At 44.9% G+C, this 13,548-nt stretch overlaps 1 protein-coding gene across 1 annotated transcript in view; it reads right to left on the reverse strand.

Moving 5' to 3' along the window:
- Positions 1–13,548, reverse strand: part of LOC108783832 (protein unc-93 homolog A-like) — a 108,810-nt gene that overhangs the window by 21,609 nt on the left and 73,653 nt on the right. The window contains exon 4 of the mRNA XM_018552509.1: positions 5,517–5,648. Coding sequence (XP_018408011.1) covers positions 5,517–5,648 — 132 coding nt within the window. The remainder of the gene's footprint in view (positions 1–5,516; positions 5,649–13,548) is intronic.

Below are 13,548 nucleotides of genomic sequence, written 5' to 3' on the forward strand. Positions count from 1 at the left end.
ACTCACTGCAATCCAAAGGGATGCTGTGGGGCCATTTAGGAAGTTGTGGGAGCCGTGGATTGAGTCATACCTCCCTCCCTCCTTTGGTGCAGACTCCTTGTCCATATAAGTATGTGGGGATCGGACGGGCCTCCTTACTTTCCTTCTTCCTTCCCCTTCTCCCTCCTTTAAACCTATCCTTCTCCACTGTACTTCCTCCCCTCCCCCCCATCTTGGGGTGCCCCCCCCTTGGAACCGATTAGCTCGGGCTACTCCTCTGAGTCCTTGTCTTGAAGTCCGTACTAACTGGTTATTCCCTACACTATTGGAAACATATCTGTATTGGACTTCGTCTGAATTGATGTTCTGTTTTATACTTTTATAATTTTGAATTTGAGTGATCTTACATTATCATATACAATGTATGTGTCATACACAGTAATTTCCACTTGCGGTGGTCATGATAAAACTTGTTTATTTGAGTCCACATAACGTGATAACGAAATGACAAAACAATAAAACTTTTTGAACGAAAAAAAAATCTGGATGTTTTCCTAAATGCACAGAATTTGGCTATTGAGTTCTTATAGGTATATTAAACACCAGCGATTGTTGATCCACTCCTTAAAACTCAATCTTGCAAAAACTGAGCTTATGATATTTTCTCCTCCCAACTTTTCCATTAAGATTTATAACACAATTATCCCTCCCTACCCCCATGCCAAGGTGCTAGGTGTGATGACCCTAGACTCCGACCTCACCTTTCTGCCTCACATCCAATCCCAATACAAATTCTGCCGCCTTCACCTTCCTAACATTTCCAAAATACACCCCTTCCTAACCCATTGCAACTCCCTCCTCATTGGCTTACCTCTACACAGGCTATACCCCTTCAGTCTATCATGAATGTTGCTACCAGACTCATCCACCTAACCAACCGCTGGAAATTCAAAATTCCCCCCACAGGATCTTCAATCCGTCTCTACTGAGGGTCGGGTTGTTATCTGTAAACTGCAATCAGCTGATTCCTCTCTGCTCTGCTGAGCTCAGTGTGCTGACCCCCTCCTCATGAACGAGCACACACTCAGCTCTGAGGAGACTATTAGAGAGCAGAGAGGAGAACCTATGAGTCATCATCACATCTCATCATAGCTCTGTGTGTTGAAGAATCTCCTGCACTTGTTGTGTCTCTTCTCTCTGTCACTGAGTTCTGTGTGTCTCTCTCAGATCTCTCCCTCTCCAGGGCTAGATTTACTCTCTCTGCTGCCCCAAGTCCAGGTTCCTTAATGTGCCCCCATCCCCCCAGCATTCTTTTCATTTACCGATGACTGTTGGAACAGATACATTTATCAAAACTGAAGCAAACAGAATCTGCAGCAGTTGCTTTATGGCAACCAATCAGCTTCTCTCTTGAGTTTGATCAGGTAAGATTTGAAAATGAGAGAGAGATGCTGATTGGCTGCAGTCCAAATCTGCTCCAGATTTTGTCTGCTCCAGATTTTGTCTGCACCAATTTTGATAGATCCCCCCACTGTGCGGTGTCACCGGAGATATACGGTGTCACCGGAGATGTTCGTTGTCACCGGAGAGGTGCAGTGTCACTGAGATGTGCGGGGTCTCTGGAGAAGTGCGGTGTCACTGAGGATGTGCGTTGTCACCAGAGATGTGCGTTGTCACCGGAGATGTGTGGGGTCATCAGAGATCTGCACGGCGTGTCACCAGGGCTCTGCACGGTGTATCAGTGCATCCCTAATTGAAGATATTTGGATTGCTTTTGTATATGTAACATTCATCTGTTTTTGTGGCACATCTGATTGTGTATAATAAGTACACTGGGGATGACTAGGAATGATTTAGTTGAACATCAAGGGTATATCAGTTTCACAGCATGGTATAAATCACATTATATACATATTGTCTGGGGACATTGCAGAGTGACTGGGAGATTTATTTTACCTGTGACTACAGTTGGGGGAAGAAATCCGTTATATTTTGTTCTGAGCGATTACTGGAGACAAAATTTAACGGATTTATTTAGCAATCACTGACAACAATCCTCCAACTGTAGTCGCTGGTAAAAAAAAAAATCTCCCGGTCACTCTGCACTGCCCAGGGGAGGTACCACTATGAATATTAATGATGCTTGTGGATGAGAGAAGCAAAGCATTGTGGGAAAGGAGTTTTTCCACTCCCTACATTGTACACAGATGTCTGGCAGCCATTTGAAAAAAAACATGTGGAGCCTGAGAGGACAACTAAAAAAAAGTAAGTTTTTGTCTTTATATCCAGGATCTGCATATGCCGACATCATTTTCACATGGCGTACATTGCTGGCATATCTTTTTTTTTTAAATAGCCCCCACAAAGGTGGAAATGTCCTTCAAGACTCAAAGGGAAAGAGCTCCAATGATGTCACGTGTGCAGATTCTCTGATACGCAGGTACATTTCTGTACCTCTGTACCAATGGATGTACCCATCTCCTAACACACCATGGTTGGAAGCCCTCCTGCCCACAACTTATCATAGGGTGTGGCAGTGTAAGCCAATGCCACAGTGTAGTTTGGCAACTATGGCACCCAGGACTCTCAACTTAGAGGGTCCAGAGAGTAAACCATTGTATAAAGAAGAACCTGGCTTTTCAGGTTCTTCCAGATTATTACAGAATTGTAGCTGGGGTCTGGAGCGCTGGAGATTTCTTAGAGCTCTGTGTGGGAGGAAATCTCCAGTCCTGGGGCCGGGTGTTGCCAATGACCAGCCTGCGCTGATCAGGTGGCTGAGAGCAGCCTACTTAGGAAGCCAGCCCAGTGCTCAGTGTTGTGGGAGAGAGAGTTGTGTGGGTGCAGGAGTCACAGGGCCACAGGAGACTCAGGTGCGTGCTGGACACACATGGAACAGCCAGGGGAGGCTGGGAGAGGTCAGGAAGGTTGGTGACCATATGACCTATTGGACACACTGCTGAGAGAGCCAAATGAGGACTCACAAGGGGTGAGCAGCGTGAGTTTCACACAGTTGTGATGAGCGTCTTAGGAGCGGTGGAAAGCTACTGAGCAAAACTAAAACTGTCATTTATGTTGCTGCAGACAAGCTGATTATTATGAGAATGTTGACTCTTCGTGTGTAACAGGGGAGGTCTACCCTGTTGTCGGAAAAAACTTTTTGTGTTTGCCCTGTGATAAAGTTGTGTTTTAAACTGCATTTTCTGACTACAGTCAAGTGTCCTTGTTACTAGGGGCAGTTACTTAATTCTGAATAAGGCTGACACCCCTTGGTGAGAAGTTTATTTGTCCACACCATGTCAATAAATGTTATCCAGTTCCCTGTCTATCTTGAGTTAATATGTTTAGTACGTGGCTCAAATTAACCTCCCCATTTTCGGGGACTAAAGACTTATGATGGGGTGAGCTTGTAGCCCAGCTATTCAGCTGTCAACTCTTTAAGCCATGAAGTAGAATAATTTAACTTGGCTGCAAGTGGTTGATCCCTCATTGCAAGAGATGACAGAGTGGAAGGAAAAGAAAAGAGGCAAAGAAAGGATGCTGATTGGCTGAAGTTTCAGCATAGGACTGAAACCTGCCTGCCCATAGCAACCAGAAAAAGAGATGATTTTGATTTTGCTGCTGGCCGAAGTTGTAGCCCCACACACTGGAGGTGGAGTATAGTGGCTGCAGGGGCTGCTAGGGAATGCAGTACCTTGGAAGATGTAGATGCATTCAAGCCTAGGCATCATTTTTGTGCACGTTTTCACCTAGCGTATTTTGCTAGTTTTTGCAGATTTTTACACGCATCTTAGCTAGCAGGTCAATAACATTGCGGTTAATGGGAAAGCACATTAAAAACATGCATTAAAATATGCAAACTGCTTATTTCGAGCATTTTTCAGGCTTTACCATTGAAGTCCATGCGGCCAAACGTGCTACAAAATGCCCCAAAGAAGCTAAGAAACCTTTTTGAACGACAGGAGTTTTTCAGCTTGCGACAAAACACCTAGGTGTGAACGTAAGCCATTAACCTCTTGCCGTCCGCCCGTAGTAGAAAAACGGACTGACGGCACTACAGCCCGCCGATCGCCTATATGTGCTCGTTCGCGGCTAACCATATGTGCTGATCCCCGTCCGGGCTGTGAATGCAGAAGTGATGTGTATTACATCACTTCCGCATTCACCTGTCAGTCATCTGGCTGCTATAGCCAGAGAGAAGAAGCTGATAAAGCAGATCTCTAATATCTTCATAAAGAGGACCTGTCAGTGTGCCTTTGCTATTATATAGGGGGTTGTTATCCCCCTATATAATAGCAATAACAATAAGTGCAAAAAAAATAAATATAAATAAAAAAAATAAAAGTAACACATAAAAAAGTAAAATAAAATAAAAGTCACATATAAAAAAAGGGGAAAAAAACCCCCCAAAATGTTTAACTCCCCCACCCCCACGTTTACGCGCCTATAAACGTAAATATGCGTCCGGGGCCCCAGCGCGCAAAAATTACAATTGCGCTACACATGTTACATATCGCCGCGAACGTCGGAGTTAGAGCAATCATTTTAGGGCCATCAATCACTGATAACACTAAACTGATGAGCGGTAACAGCTTTTAAAGCGTCGCCTATGGCCAATTTTGGGTATTATCGTTTTTTGAGGTTTCGCGCGCGCACGCAATTTTAAGGCTTGACATGTTTAGTGTCTTTTTACCCGACGTGACCCCATCTTTTATATTTTACCAAAAAATTGGGTAATAATAAATGTTTTATCATTTAATATAGGGGAAACTGTTGTTTTTTTTTAAATTTCGGTAATTTTTCCTTAATATATTAAAAAAATAAAACCCCCAGTGGTGAATAAATACCACCAAAAGAAAGCTCTATCTGTCCCCAAAAAAGGGTATAAAATTCATTTCAGTACAGCGCTGCATGACGGAATAAATGTCAGTTAAAGTACCGCAGCGCTGAATACTGAAAAATGGCCTGGATGGGAAGGGGGTTTAACACCGCGGATGTCAACTGGTTAAAATGTGAATTTATGTGCTGAACGTTTTGTCGAGAGTATATGTGCGCATCGAAATGACTAGGTGTGGATGGGGCCTGAATAAGGGAAACTGAGCTGCTGTATCCTCGTGCCCAGAGCTACTATGAGAGGAGGCTGCTGCTGTGCTTCCCAGAGATTGCTGTTGTCACAGAGACTGTGCTTTGCCGAGCTGAGAATTGAGACTTGTGCTGCATCTGACCAGAGGTGCATACCATAGACAAAACACCTGTAATTAAATTTTTCCCTATTCTGGTGTTTTATTTAAATATTAACTGAAGCTCATAAACTGTGTCTGGATGATTTTATGTATTGCACTGCACATGACTGACTGATCACATGCAGGTAAAAGCAGGTGGTCCTAATAAATTGCTTGGTGAGTGTATATAAGTTTAATAAACATATGTATTTGTTGTGTTTTTTAGCAAGTAAACACCATATTTACAAAAAAGGGGCAAATTAAAATGTACAATTGATGTAAATATTCAAACAAAAGCACATACACATGTATACTTACAGTTGGTTTGTGTTTGCCATATGGCATCGGCCATACCCCAAATTGCAGGAAATAAGAAAAACACAGGAAGCTCAGTTGGAGAAGGCATCCAGAAGAGAAAAGCTAATATTGTTGCAAAATTGGTCAGTGCGGCTATAAGTAAAACAAAAATAACAATAATAATGAAAATTGTGTTGCATTTTCTACTTGGTTATTATTATTTATATTACTTTATGTATATACTTTTATTTATATTCTATCATAGAGGCAAATGTAGGAATTTGTAGGAAGAATTACTTTTATAAGGGGGAGACTTGATGGACTTTTTTCTGTTTCTATGTCAGATGCAGAGATGTACATTACAGTTGAAGTTCATGTAATTAGCTAACCAGACAAATAAAGTGACTTTTTTTTTTGGCCAAAGTAGTTTTTAAAAGGGAATTAATTTCAAAACATGCACACATTATATATATTTCTATGGAAAAATAACATTCTTTCAAAGCAACACTAAAAGACTATATTACAGACCCATAGCTTGCAAACCTGCAATAAAATATTTGTACATCAAATACAGCTGTTTATTGCCAAGTTAAGTTGCAGGAGACTTTTTTTAACCTCCTATTTTTAGGAATCAACATTTTAACAATAAACACATTGACATAGCCAATAACATACAAAGATAAAACACCATCAAACCCAATCCCCTCCCTCCCATTTACAAAAAACACAAGAAACACTATAAATATCACACCTTTCTAAACTTACTTTTTTCATCTTCCATACATCAAAATCACTTTTACTAGAGAGCCCCTTTTAAACATTATTATATTCCCCTTACCATTACCACCATTATTAAATCCATAATACCATTCATAAATAATACTACTAATCCATTTGCTCAAACGCCTTATTTCTACTACGTCCTTTACTGGTCCTTGGTTAATATGTATTCCATCCATCGTCCCCTCATACTAACATACTTCTCCATGAGTCCTCGATGTTGAAATGCACATTTCTAAAATTAAACCAACCTTTTATTCAGTCCTCCTTTGTTGGAGGTGTAGCGCCCTCTAAAATGTCGCTATTCAATTTAGAAATACCTGGACTGTAACCAGTCTAGATACTGATTATAGAGAGCTCTGCATTCTATCGGTGTCCCTGAATCTGCTGGATTGATTGCTCCTCCTGTTGCTGAGGAAAAGGGAGCCTTGACATACAGTGAGGGAGGATCCATCCTCAGATTATGACTATGCACCTGACCCTAGCCAATCTCCGAGTAGGATGACTCAGAGGCATGGTAGAGGGCAGGTAATAAAAGGTCTGGGGACACTGTGCAGAGGTCTCTTCCCCTCCTGGGGCCTCTCCTCAGGAGGCCTATGTGATGCAAGAAACTGGCCTGGGCCTCAGCACATGGTAGGTGCTGAGGGGCCTGGAGGCCTAGGATACACTGATATTTTGCTGGGCCCACACGCGTGGCAGGTGTTGGGCGCCTGGAACTAGAATACACGACTGGATATCTGGCATGCACCTCAGCAAGTGGCAGATGCTGAGGGCCCAGAGATTTCCGTTTTGGCTGCAAGGAGACCTGATGGAAGCTGGGCTGGAGGTGGCGTCGTCTTATTGAGGAGTGTCGCAGAGGAGCTGGTGAGAGCTACCGTCTGGACCCTGTAAGAGACCCCTCACCCTATTCCCACGTGATCGCTATAGAAGAAACCAGTTGTTGCTACCTGAATCCAGAGATAGTCCCTTCCTTTCAAAGTCCTGGACTATCCTGGCTATACGCTGTATTGTTCATTTATTGGTCGCTCTGATAGGGTCACGATACTACTGACTTCAGCTGTTGCTAAGGGAGAAAGCTGTCCTCAGAAGAATCCACCAGGGCATCCTAAAGACCCTAAAACCTCTCTCTCCTGTTGACCGTTGCAAATAAATACCCCAAAAGACCCTGAGACTCGAGTCCATTCTGTTCGTGAGTGTCGGTGTGCTGTTGCTGTTCAAAGGGGACCGGTGGCTGGAACAAACAGGTAGGAGAATCTATTTCATACTCAGCGGCTCCTTCCGGGGGTGAGCGCTACACGTGGGGGCTCGTCCAGGATTCTTCTGACCTAGTTTATGCTGACGTTGCCCCTAGCAACCGACTGAAGATTCTGCGTTTTCAAGTATTTTTTGTGAACTGCCTTTTTGGGGAACCCAAGAAAGGACTGTTACCGAGTATATTGATGTGAGAGAGCCATATTTCTAGAAGAGAGAGGGTCTTCTAGTGTTCACTTTCTGCCAGCAACCCGAGGGTTAATTGTGCAGGAAACTTTCCGGCGGGAAGCTGTGGCGCCAGAGTGGTCATAAGAAGGCGGAGCTACTGACCTGTGCATACTTGAGCAGTCTGCAGGGGAAGACGGCCCACGTGGTGCAGGAGAGATGGCGCAATACAGCTTCATGGAGAGTTCAGTCGTTTCCAAGCCCACCGGACCCAGTGTACCTGAGTCGATGGAATGGAGAGCTGAGTTCCAGCTTGGCCACCTAACTGACACCGGAGTGAGGATGTCCCTCAGAGGTGAAGTGGCATTATGCAGCATCAGAGGAACCGAGCACCTGGCCGTTATCTGTGGAAAGTGTGGGAAACTCTCTGCACTCATCAAAGCATGGAGTCGCTGTGACCGTTGTGGAGCTTGCCTCATGGAACTCATCGCATTGGACCTACCACCGAGTGTGTACCAGGTGGATTGGGGGACCGGACGATGTGAGGAGGCGAAGAAATTGAGCAGACCCGCGGCTGTGAGGTACCTGCCTCAACTTCCATCCACTACCAGATCGACCTGATGCCGACTACAGTGATAATTCGTCTACACAAGGCAGAATCTGATCGGCCACTCCCGCGGTCAAGGGGCCTTGATCGGACTGCTGAAGAAATTGGATGCACCTGCCAGCTCGTTCGGAGATCCGCGTCTGCAGGAAGGTGAGACCTCTGGGGTTGCTAGTGGTGGGGGATCGGAGATAGGATCATCCCAGCCAGAACCGGAGCCAGAGGGGAACCCCTGTAGTACAGAGCAGCTGGAGCGGGACTTTAAGGAGGGGGAGACCTCAGAGCTACCTCAGACAGACAGGTCATGGGGAGAGCTAGCGGAGGACAAACTCCCTGAAAATGGTGCCGAGCCAGTGAAGGAGGGTCGGGTGGACAGTGCCCAGATCAGACAAAGTGCCAGGGGACTGGGCTTTCATCCAGCCTACTACAAGCGGCGGCTCGAATCTTCACCACCTCGCACCTATAAACAAGCAGTGGCACACAATGAGGCCCATAAAGACCTGATTGTGAGGGCTCGGGATTCATGTGTCCCGACAGGAAAAGGGAATGTGGATGCGCTACCGACACTTGTGAATAAGAGGGTCACTCTGAGTATGGATACGAGTACCCCTATGTGCCTAAAGCTGTGATGGAAGAGGTAGAAGTCAAGAGAAATGCTTGGTGCGAGGTATGGGAGTACTTGGGAGTGCCCAAACCCTGCAGGAATACAAGTTACCCAAAGTTCTGGGAAAAGTTCCTATGCTGCAGGCAGAGCTGGAGCCTGGGGCGTTACATCTTCAAGGATAAAGTGGTGGTGGTAAAGGCTGGTCGCAAGGATTAAGAATATTCAATTAACATATTTGATTCCAAAGGCAAGATGGTGCAAGTTCAGGAACCACACTTCTACAAGTGAGCATTCTGCCTTCAGTTGCCTTTAACCCCACTATTTGCTGTGTTTTTTGTTTTGTTTCCTGTTATGCAATGACTGGATTCCGCCTAAGTTAGGTGGCAGTCAAGTTCAAGTGTATCCAATACTGAATGAAGTTACCTCAGTTGTGATGTGTCACTACTGGATTGCAGAGGGGCTCCTGTGCCTTTGTTACAGCTTGCTGGACCCTTTGGTTAGGTAGGTATACCTCAGGACAGCTTGCGACGGTTGATTTTTTTCGTAATAGGTTTTTTTCTACCAAGAAGAACTTTTGTGTTTAAATGGACTAAATGTATACTGTGGTTTGGCCGCCCATAGCTATATAGTCAGATAGGATGCTATTTCTCTGTTTTGTTCCAGGATTTTTTGCAGAGGTCCTCGTGATCAAAACCTACAGTATCTTATTGTAGAAATATATTTGATGCACTAATTTCTTTCACCTCTAGATGGCAGTAGAGGGATGGACTTTAAGTTACTAAATAGTCAAGTATTACAAACACTACTGTTCAATTGAATTGTGATGACAATATGTATATCCTGAAAGATAATTCTCAAACGAATGATATTTCAAGACTTGGATACTCAGGAATGGGTATACTGCCTAGTATTTTGTTTATTCCTCTGCAGGGGATGTAACCCAGAGATTTGAACTTCAAGTAAACTACATTGCACTATTTGTATATTTGACTTGTTTGATTCTATTACTACTAGATAGTCAGTTGTAGGGACCTACTCTTGATATGTTCAGTAATTCTAGCCGATTCCAGGCCCAGATGTTCCCATATCTCAATGATATACACTAATGGGTCGTTAGAAATAGGAACAACATATACCACATTAAAACCTTCCAGTATATCGTGACAATACGTTTTCAGCTTGGGACATCTCCATAACAGATGTATACACCAACGCTAGAAGTCTGGCAAATAAAATAGAGGAGCTTGAAATCATGCTAATTGAAGAGGACAACCGGAGCCAGAGGGGAACCCCTGTAGTACAGAGCAGCTGGAGCGGGACTTTAAGGAGGGGGAGACCTCAGAGCTACCTCAGACAGACAGGTCATGGGGAGAGCTAGCGGAGGACAAACTCCCTGAAAATGGTGCCGAGCCAGTGAAGGAGGGTCGGGTGGACAGTGCCCAGATCAGACAAAGTGCCAGGGGACTGGGCTTTCATCCAGCCTACTACAAGCGGCGGCTCGAATCTTCACCACCTCGCACCTATAAACAAGCAGTGGCACACAATGAGGCCCATAAAGACCTGATTGTGAGGGCTCGGGATTCATGTGTCCCGACAGGAAAAGGGAATGTGGATGCGCTACCGACACTTGTGAATAAGAGGGTCACTCTGAGTATGGATACGAGTACCCCTATGTGCCTAAAGCTGTGATGGAAGAGGTAGAAGTCAAGAGAAATGCTTGGTGCGAGGTATGGGAGTACTTGGGAGTGCCCAAACCCTGCAGGAATACAAGTTACCCAAAGTTCTGGGAAAAGTTCCTATGCTGCAGGCAGAGCTGGAGCCTGGGGCGTTACATCTTCAAGGATAAAGTGGTGGTGGTAAAGGCTGGTCGCAAGGATTAAGAATATTCAATTAACATATTTGATTCCAAAGGCAAGATGGTGCAAGTTCAGGAACCACACTTCTACAAGTGAGCATTCTGCCTTCAGTTGCCTTTAACCCCACTATTTGCTGTGTTTTTTGTTTTGTTTCCTGTTATGCAATGACTGGATTCCGCCTAAGTTAGGTGGCAGTCAAGTTCAAGTGTATCCAATACTGAATGAAGTTACCTCAGTTGTGATGTGTCACTACTGGATTGCAGAGGGGCTCCTGTGCCTTTGTTACAGCTTGCTGGACCCTTTGGTTAGGTAGGTATACCTCAGGACAGCTTGCGACGGTTGATTTTTTTCGTAATAGGTTTTTTTCTACCAAGAAGAACTTTTGTGTTTAAATGGACTAAATGTATACTGTGGTTTGGCCGCCCATAGCTATATAGTCAGATAGGATGCTATTTCTCTGTTTTGTTCCAGGATTTTTTGCAGAGGTCCTCGTGATCAAAACCTACAGTATCTTATTGTAGAAATATATTTGATGCACTAATTTCTTTCACCTCTAGATGGCAGTAGAGGGATGGACTTTAAGTTACTAAATAGTCAAGTATTACAAACACTACTGTTCAATTGAATTGTGATGACAATATGTATATCCTGAAAGATAATTCTCAAACGAATGATATTTCAAGACTTGGATACTCAGGAATGGGTATACTGCCTAGTATTTTGTTTATTCCTCTGCAGGGGATGTAACCCAGAGATTTGAACTTCAAGTAAACTACATTGCACTATTTGTATATTTGACTTGTTTGATTCTATTACTACTAGATAGTCAGTTGTAGGGACCTACTCTTGATATGTTCAGTAATTCTAGCCGATTCCAGGCCCAGATGTTCCCATATCTCAATGATATACACTAATGGGTCGTTAGAAATAGGAACAACATATACCACATTAAAACCTTCCAGTATATCGTGACAATACGTTTTCAGCTTGGGACATCTCCATAACAGATGTATACACCAACGCTAGAAGTCTGGCAAATAAAATAGAGGAGCTTGAAATCATGCTAATTGAAGAGGACTTCGACATAGTGGGTATAGCGGAAACCTGGCTGGACAGCAGGCATGACTGGGCTACTAATATAGAGGGGTATGACCTGTTTAGGAGGGACAGAGGTGGGAGAAGGGGGGGGTTTGCATTTACGTAAAAAATAATCTAAATGTGCATATAAGGGACGATATTGCGTCAAATAATGGGGAAGACGTGGAAACCCTATGGCTGGAGCTAGATATGACGGACGCTAGCCGTAAAGTTCTCTTGGGTGTTTGCTATAAACCTCCAATTATAGGGGAAGAGGGAGAAGTCAATCTTCAATCACAGATAGGAATAGCTGGGAGAGAGGGCAATGTAGTCGTGATGGGTGACTTCAATTACCCAGACATAAATTGGGCCAATGGAACTTCGGGTTCGGCAAAGGCGGGGCGATTTCTAAACATGTTGCGCGACAAAAGTAAGATCAGTTAGGGTCTGGAACTCACTGCCACAGGCGGTGATTTCAGCAAAGAATGTGGAATTGTTCAAGAAACTTTTGGACGATTTCTTAAGGGACCGTAATATACAGGGGTACAGGTACTCCTAGAATGAGATCCTAATAGGTTGGACTTGATGGACTAATGTCTTTATTCAACCTCAAATACTATGTAACTATATAAATGAACCTGGTTCTAAGCCACATTTTGGACACCTGGTGTCCTCTCTAAGACATGGAAAAATGCTGTTCCCAAACCAGTGAGGCGACCCGTTCCCCTTCTCCTACGAACCTAGGGGACATCCAGCCTGGATGATCCAGGGGCGAGCAGCAGTCGAAGGAGTGTCTTACCGCCGCTGCTTTCACTTTCTAGCTGAGGCGAGCAGAAGAATATTCCCCTACTGACAGGCTAAGGACGGGGACAGTCTCCTGCTGTCTGACATTCAAGAGCACAGCCGTGGATGACCAGAGAACTATGCAAGGACCCCCAGGGACCTGAACCAAGGCAGACCAGTGGCAGCCCAGGGAGCTCAGTTGCTATCTGACTGCTGAAGGTAAGGGACTTGGCAAAGCGATGTGGGATGGGGTCCTGTGGAGCACTGAAAGACCACTGCCAGTGCAGCGTGTACTACAGGAAGTCTTGTTTAACAGATCTCTGCACACGGGTAGAGAGATCCCTGTGTGCAGAGATCTGTTACAGATGTACCTGTGGTACAGGTGTTACCTGTACACAGGCAGCCATGTGTGGGATCTATTATATTTAGAGCATGTTCACACCTAATACAGTGCGTTTCAGCACAGTTAGTGGCCGGAACACAATGGATCACATACAGCAAGCCTCCCTGCATTCTGGGGCAGGAGGGGGCGTGGCAGTGCCAGTGACATCAATGGCACCGCAGGCATGCCCAACCTGCTGACAGTGAGATTGCCCACACCAGAACGCGTGGTACAGCAATGCCCAGGTTCCAGTCCAGTGCGATCGCAAAAAATAGTGCATGAAATAAATGCATACACTATTTTAAGCAATCACACTGGACTGGAACCTGGGCATTGCTGAACCACAGCCCCCCTAAGAACATGCATAGCCCCTTGAGACGCCGCATAGCCTCCTGAGACACCACACACCCTCCTGAGACCCCGCATAGCCCCCAGAGACACCACACACCCTCCTGAGACCCCGCATAGCCCCCTGAGACCCCACACACCCTTCTGAGACCCCGCATAGCCCCCTGACTTGCCACGCACCCTCCTAAGACCCCACATAGCCC

Source organism: Nanorana parkeri, unplaced genomic scaffold (genome assembly GCF_000935625.1).
Source record: "Nanorana parkeri isolate BGI_ZX_2015 unplaced genomic scaffold, ASM93562v1 scaffold90, whole genome shotgun sequence".
Classification (NCBI taxonomy): Eukaryota; Metazoa; Chordata; class Amphibia; order Anura; family Dicroglossidae; genus Nanorana; species Nanorana parkeri.